General features: G+C 49.7%; 1 protein-coding gene across 1 annotated transcript in view; it reads left to right on the top strand.

Moving 5' to 3' along the window:
* LOC112072714 (serine/threonine-protein kinase 24) overlaps positions 1–7,429 on the top strand; it is a 12,322-nt gene extending 4,893 nt beyond the window's left edge. The window contains exons 2-4 of the mRNA XM_024140101.2: positions 2,899–3,129; positions 6,327–6,383; positions 7,286–7,429. Of these exons, the coding sequence (XP_023995869.2) occupies positions 2,899–3,129; positions 6,327–6,383; positions 7,286–7,429 (432 nt within the window). The remainder of the gene's footprint in view (positions 1–2,898; positions 3,130–6,326; positions 6,384–7,285) is intronic.
* The last annotated feature ends 548 nt before the right edge of the window (positions 7,430–7,977 follow it).

Genomic DNA, 7,977 nt, shown 5'->3' on the forward strand with positions numbered 1-7,977 from the left:
CCTATCAACTTCGGAACCAGTCAGTGAGGAATAAGCAAAGGCTTTGATTCTTGGTCAGATGAAAAAAGGTTTTAAACGACGTCTAGCAGAACGTTTTGAAAGGTATAAGAAACACACTAAGACCCCTGACAACTAATATTAAATTATTGGCCTTATGTAAGTTAAGAAACGTTGCCTTGTAATTCCGTTACCAAAAACCTCCATCTATAAGATACGTTCTAATTTCTCTCCCTCACGAGGAGGGAGGTTAATGAAAGTTCCCAAAGTAACAAGGTAGACCCACCAATTACTTAGTGTTTTTACTGATATCAACTTTGCTTATGAATTAAGTGATTTTAAAACTCGTCATTCTGTTTACAAAACGGTAACGGAATTACCGAAAAATCGAATGTTATTTGTCACCTGCTTCGTAAACAACAGGTGTAGACTAACAGTGAAATGTTTACTTTCGGATCCTTTTCCAACAAAGCAGAGTTAGACTACAATAATAAATCATTGAAATGGGGACACAAGGATTAAATACACAGTGAATAACTAGTCAAAATAATGTTGATATATACAGGGCTTTTGGAAAGTATTCAGACCCCTTCACTTTTTCCACATTTTGTTACGTTACAGCTCATTGTAAAATGTATTAAAAACATTTATGAGGAAAACAATCTACACAATACCCCATAATGACAAAGCCAAAACAGGTTTTTAGACATGTTTGCTAATTTATGAAAAATAAAAAACAGAAATATCTTATTTACATAAGTATTCAGACCCTTTGCTATGAGACTCAACGTTGAGCTCAGGTGCATCCTGTTTACATTGATCATCCTTGAGATGTTTCTACAACTTGATTGGAGTCCACCTGTGGTAAATTCAATTGATTGGACTTTATTTGGAAAAGTACACACCTGTCTATATAAGGTCCCACAGCATGTCAGAACTAAAACCAAGCCATGAGTCGAAGGAATTGTCCGTAGAGCTCTGAGACAGGATTGTGTCGAGGCACCAATCTGGGATAGTGTACCAAAAAATGTCTGGAGCATTGAAGGTCCCCAAGAACACAGTGGCCTCCATCATTCTTAAATGAAAGAAGTTTGGAACCACCAGAACTCTTCCTAGAGCTGGGCGCCCGGCCAAACTGAGCAATCGGAGAGAAGGGCCTTGGTCAGAGTGACTCAATGGTCACTCTGACAGGGCTCCAGAGTTCCTCTGTGGAGATGGTCCCACTGACAGAGCCCAGAGTTCCTCTGTGGAGATGGTCACACTGACAGGGCCCCAGAGTCCTCTGTGGAGATGGTCACACTGACAGGGCCCCGAGTTCCTCTGTGGAGATGGTCCCATGACAGGGCCCAGAGTTCCTCTGTGGAGTGGTCCCACTGACAGGGCTCCAGAGTTCCTCTGTGGAGATGGTCACACGACAGGGCCCAGAGTTCCTCTGTGGAGATGGTTGTCCTTCTGGAAGGCTCTCCCATCTCTGCAGCACTCCACCAATTAGGCTTTTCTGGTAGAGTGGCCAGACGGAAGACACTCTTCTGCTTGGAGTTTGCCCAAAAGGCACCTAAAGGACCCTCAGACCATGAGAAACAAGATTCTCTGATCTGATGAAACCAAGATAGAACTCTTTGGCCTGAATGCCAAGTGTCACGTCTGGAGGAAACCTGGCACCATCCCTACGGTGAAGCATGGTGGTGGCAGCATCATGCTGTGGGGATGTTTTGCAGTGGCAGGGACTGGGAGACTAGTCAGGATCAAGAGAAAGATGAACGGAGCAGTATAGAGAGATCCTTGATGAAAACCTGCTCCAGAGACTCAGGACCTCAGACTGGGGCGAAGGACAATGACCCTAAGCACACAAACAAGACAGTGCAGGAGTGGCTTTGGGACAAGCTCCCCATCCAACCTGACAGAGATTGAGAGGATCTGCTGAGAAGAATGGGAGAAACTCCCCAAATACAGGTGTGCCAAGCTTGTTGCGTCTACCCAAGAAGACTCCAGGCTGTAATCACTGCCAAAGATGTTTCAACAAAGTACTGAGTAAAAGGTCTGAATACTTATGTAAATGTGATATTTCAGTTTTTTTTTATTTCATTTGCAAAATGTCTACAAACCAGTTTTGCTTTGTCATTATGGGGTATTGTGTGTAGATTGATGAGGGGGGGAAACTATTTAACCCATTTTACAATGAGGCTGTAACGCAACGGTGTGGGGGGAAAAGTCAAGGGGTCTGAAATACTTTCCAAAGAAGAGTACTGTAGGGTTAGGGTCAACAGGTCAGGGCCAGGGAAGAGTACTGTAGGGTTAGGGTCAGAGTCAGGACCAGGGGAGAGTACTGTAGGGTATTATATTGTGTCCTGCATTATGGGTAATTTCTGCCCCTACCCTAGCTTGTGCCAATGTTATACATTATACAAGGGTAGGGTTAGGGTCACAGGTCAGGGCCAGGGAAGAGTACTGTAGGGTCAGGGTCACAGGTCAGGGCCAGAGAAGAGTACTGTAGGGTTAGGGTCACAGGTCAGGGCCAGAGAAGAGTACTGTAGGGTTAGGGTCACATGTCAGGACCAGGAAAGTGTACTGTAGGGTCAGGGTCACAGGTCAGGGCCAGAGAAGAGTACTTTTTGGCTTCATCGTTGCTGCAGTGTTGCAAAAGGTTGTTGACAAAATACTGCTGCCTGATATTGTTTAACTCTTATCACATGTCATGTAATCAACTCCTAAGCACTGCTGCTCTCCCCTACCCCTCTCTCTCCCTCCCTTTTCTCTCTCACTAATCCCCTTCTCTCTCTCCCTCCCTTCTCTCTCTCCCTCCCTTCTCTCTCTCTCTCTCCTCCCTCCTCCCCCTCTCCCTTCTCTCTCTCTCCCCCCTCCTCCCCTCCCTCTCTCCCTCTCTCCCTTCTCCTCCTGTAGAACCTGAAAGCAGACCCAGAGGAGCTGTTCACTAAGTTGGAGAGGATCGGTAAAGGCTCGTTTGGGGAGGTGTTTAAAGGAATAGACAAGAGGACTCAGAAGGTGGTGGCCATTAAGATCATTGACCTGGAGGAGGCTGAGGATGAGATGGAGGACATCCAGCAAGAGATCACTGTGTTGAGTCAGTGTGACAGCCCCTTCATCACCAAGTACTACGGATCATACCTGAAGGTAGGTCATAGGGTTAGGGATCAGGGTTAAAGGTTACGGAGCAGGAGAGGTACAGTGTGACAGCCCCTTCATCACCAAGTACTACGGATCATACCTGAAGGTAGGTCATAGGGTTAGGGATCAGGGTTAAAGGTTACGGAGCAGGAGAGGTCAGTGTGACAGCCCCTTCATCACCAAGTACTACGGATCATACCTGAAGGTAGGTCATAGGGTTAGGATCAGGGTTAAAGGTTACGGAGCAGGAGAGGTCAGTGTGACAGCCCCTTCATCACAAGTACTACGGATCATACTGAAGGTAGGTCATAGGTTAGGGATCAGGGTTAAAGGTTACGGAGCAGGAGAGGTCATGTGACAGCCCTTCATCACCAAGTACTACGGATCATACCTGAAGGTAGGTCATAGGGTTAGGGATCAGGGTTAAAAGGTTACGGAGCAGGAGAGGTCAGTGTGACACCCCCTTCAACCAAGTACTACGGATCATACCTGAAGGTAGGTCATAGGTTAGGGATCAGGGTAAAGGTTACGGAGCAGGAGAGGTCAGTGTTGACAGCCCCTTCATCACCAAGTACTACGGATCATACCTGAAGTGAGCACCACTGTCCATAAACCCCCCTGTTGTACCACTGATCCATAACCCCTTGTTTCATGTCCCACTATACCACTGTCCCATAAACCCCCTGTTGTTCCACTGTCCCATAAACCCCTTGTTGTTCCACTGTCCCACTATACCACTGTCCCATAAACCCCCTTGTTGTCCCCACTATACCACTGTCCATGAACCCCCCTTGTTCCACTGTCCCATAAACCCCCCTGTTGTCCCACTTACCACTAATACCACTGTCCCATAAACCCCCTTGTTGGCCCACTCTACCACTATACCCACTGTCCCATAAACCCCCTGTTGTCCCACTGTACCACTATACCACTATAGCAGGGAGGTCAGTCTGACACCCCCTTCAATCACCAAGTACTACGGATCATACTTCAAAGTGAGCACCACTGTCCATAAAACTCCCTTGTTGTCCCACTATACCCCTGTACCACTGTCCCATAAACCCCCATGTTGTTCCACTGTACCACTGTCCCATATACCCCCTTTTGTCCCACTATACCACCTATACCACTGTCCCATAAACCCCCTTTTGTCCACTGTACCACAAACCCCCTGCTGTCCCATAAACCCCCCTGCTGTCCCATAAACCCCCTTGTTGTCCCATAAACCCCCCTGCTGTCCCATAAACCCCCATGTTGCCCATAAACCCCCTTGCTGTCCCTAAAACCCCACTGCCTGTCCATAAACCCCTTGTTGTCCACTGTCCATAACCCCTCTGTTGTCCCACTGTACCATAAACCCCCCTGCTGTCCATTAAACCCCCCTGCTGTCCATAAACCCCCTTGTTGTCCCATAACCCCCCCCCCTTGCTGTCCATAAACCCCCCTGCTGTTCCCGCTATACCACTGCTCCAAAACCCCCCTGCTGTCTCATAAACCCCCTGCTGTCCCGCATATACCACTGTCCCATACCCCCCTGCTGTCCCATTAAACCCCCCTGCTGTCCGCTATACACTGTCCCCTGCTGTCCATAAACCCCCCCTGCTGTCCCGCATATCCGCGTTCCCATAAACCCCCCTGCTGTCCCATTAAACCCCCCGCTGTCCCATAAACCCACCCTCCCTGTCCGCTACCACTGTCCCTGCTGTCCCATAAAACCCCCCTGCTTCATAACCCCCCTGCTGTCCCATTAAACCCCCTGCTTCCCATTAAACCCCCCCCTGCTGTCCCATAAACCCCTTGTTGTCCCATAAACCCCCCTGCTGTCCCGCTATACCACTGTCCCCTGCTGTCCCGCTCCTCCGCTCTCTCCACTGGCTTCCAGTTGAAGCTCGCATCGCTACAAGACCATGGTGCTTGCCTACGGAGCTGTGAGGGGAACGGCACCTCCGTACCTCAGGCTCTGATCAGCCCTACACCCAAACAAGGGCACTGCCGTTCATCCACCTCTGGCCTGCTCGCCTCCCTACCTCTGAGGAAGTACAGTTCCCGCTCAGCCCAGTCAAACTGTTCGCTGCTCTGGCACCCCAATGTGGAACAACTCCCTCACGACGCCAGGTCCGGAGTCAATCACCACCTTCCGGAGACACCTGAAACCCCACCTCTTTAAGGAATACCTAAGGATAGGATAAATAATCCTTCTAACCCCCCCCCCCCTTAAAAGAGTTAGATGCACTATTGTAAAGTGGTTGTTCCACTGGATATCATAAGGTGAAGCACCAATTTTGTAAGTCGCTCTGGATAAGAGCGTTGCTAAATGACTTAAATGTAAAAATGTAAATAAAACCCCCTGCTGTCCCATAAACCCCCCTGCTGTCCATAAACCCCCTGCTGTCCGCTATACACTGTCCCCTGCTGTCCCATAAACCCCCCTGAGCTGTCCATAAACCCCCTGCTGTCCCATAAACCCCCCTGCTGTCCCATAAAACCCCCCTGCTGTCCATAAACCCCCCTGCTGTCCCATAAACCCCCTGCTGTCCATAAAACCCCCCTGCTCCCATAACCCCCCTGCTGTCCATAAACCCCCCTGCTGTCCCATAAACCCCCCTGCTGTCCCATAAACCCCCTGCGTCCCATAAACCCCCTGCTGTCCCGCTATACACTGTCCCCTGCGCCATAACCCCTGTTCCCGCTATACCACTGTCCCCTTCAACACAGCTCTATTGATCCAGTCTGTTCGTCAATATCATGTACAGTTCTGTTGAAGGCTTTTCCAGTTCTCTTAACATACTGTATTTCAGCCAAGTGTCCTCATTTCTGGCCAGATACTTAACAGTTAGAGCCACTAGATAGCCTTCACTTCGTTCTTCTAAGTGGTACTCGCCTGCAGACATCTGGCCCACAGCTGATATTTAGGACCATCGTCATGTTAGTAGAAAAGATTTAACATCATTTTAATCTCACTTCCCACTTCTCTCTATTTATCCCAAATGAAACCAGGATAAAAGACTCCTGACTCCCACCAGACAGAGCTCTTCATGACATCAGCACTTATTTATAAAGATTTAGAGGAACCAGCCCCTGTCCTAACACCTCCTCTGTAACTGGTCTCTCTCTCTTGTAACTTGTCTCTTCTCCTCTGTAACTGGTCTCTCTCTCGTAACTGGTCTCTCTCCTCTGTAACTGGTCTCTCTTGTCTGCTTCAGGAGGCCAAGCTGTGGATCATTATGGAGTATCTAGGGGGAGGCTCAGCATTAGATCTGGTGAGTGATGCTACCAGTAGTCGACAATATGTGGACGTTGCGTTAGCTAACGGGGGCGGTTGTGTGAGTTGCGCTAGCTAACGGGGCGGTTGTGTGAGTCGCACTCGCTAACGGGGGGTTGTGTGAGTTGCGCTAGCTAACGGGGCGGTTGTGTGAGTTGCGCTAGCTAACGGGGGCGGTTGTGTGTCGCACTCGCTAACGGGGCGTTGTGTGAGTTCGCTAGCTAACGGGGCCGTTGTGTGAGTTGCGCTAGCTAACGGGGGCAGTTGTGTTGAGTTGCGCTACGAACAGGGGCGTGAATTGCGCTAGCTAACGGGGCATGAGTTGCGCAAGCTAACGGGGGCGGTTGTGTGAGTTGCGCTAGCTAACGGGGCGGTTGTGTGAGTTGCGCTAGCTAAAGAGGGGCGGTTGTGTGAGTTGCGCTAGCTAAGGGGCGGTTGTGTGAGTTGCGCTAGCTAACGGGGGCGTGAGTTGCGCTAGCTAGCGGGGGTGTTTGTGTGAGTTGCGCTAGCTAACGGGGCGGTTGTGTGAGTTGCGCTAGCTAACGGGGGAGGTTGTGTGAGTTGCGCTAGCTAACGGGGGCGTGAGTTGCGCTAGCTAACTGGGGCGGTTGTGTGAGTTGCGCTAGCTAACGGGGAGGTTGTGTGAGTTGCGCTGCCTAACGGGGGAGGTTCCTAGCTAACGGGGCGTGAGTTGCGCTAGCTAACGGGAGTGGGGCGTGAGTTGCGCTAGCTAACGGGGGTGTGAGTTCGCTAGCTAACGGGAGTGGGGCGTGAGTTGCGCTAGCTAACGGGGGCGTGAGTTGCGCTAGCTAACGGGGCGGTTGTGTGAGTTGCGCTAGCTAACGGGGGCCGTTGTGTAAGTTGCGCTAGCTAACGGGGGATGGGTTTTTTTTTTTTCAGTTGGAGCCGGGGTTGCTGGATGAGACTCAGATCGCTACCATCCTCAGAGAGATTCTGAAGGGTCTGGAATACCTCCCCTCAGAGAAGAAGATACACAGAGATATCAAAGGTATAACTAGCAGGGATACTAGAGGGCTAACCTAACTAGCAGGATACTAGTAGGGCTAACCTAACTAAAGGATACTAGTAGGGCAAACAGGATACTAGTAGGGGCTAACCTAACTAGCAGGATACTAGTAGGGGCTAACAGGGATACTAGTAGGGGCTAACAGGGATACTAGTAGGGGCTAACAGGGATACTAGTAGGGCTAACAGGATACTAGTAGGACTAACAGGATACTAGGGCTAACAGGGATACTAGTAGGGGCTAAACCTAACTAGCAGGGATACTAGTAGGGGCTAACTAACTAACAGATACTTAGGGGCTAACAGGATACTAGTAGGGGCTAACCTAACTAGCAGGGATACTAAGGTGCTAACAGGATACTAGTAGGGTAACAGGGATACTAGTAGGGGCTAACCTAACTAGCAGGGATACTAGTAGGGGCTAACCTAACTAACAGGGATACTAGTAGGGCTAACAGGGATACTAGTAGGGGCTAACCTAACTAACAGGATACTAGTAGGGGCAACAGGGATACTAAGTGGGCTAACCTAACTAACAGGATACTAGTAGGGGCTAACCTAACTAG

The sequence above is a fragment of the Salvelinus sp. IW2-2015 genome, unplaced genomic scaffold (assembly GCF_002910315.2).
Source record: "Salvelinus sp. IW2-2015 unplaced genomic scaffold, ASM291031v2 Un_scaffold2012, whole genome shotgun sequence".
NCBI lineage: Eukaryota > Metazoa > Chordata > Actinopteri > Salmoniformes > Salmonidae > Salvelinus > Salvelinus sp. IW2-2015.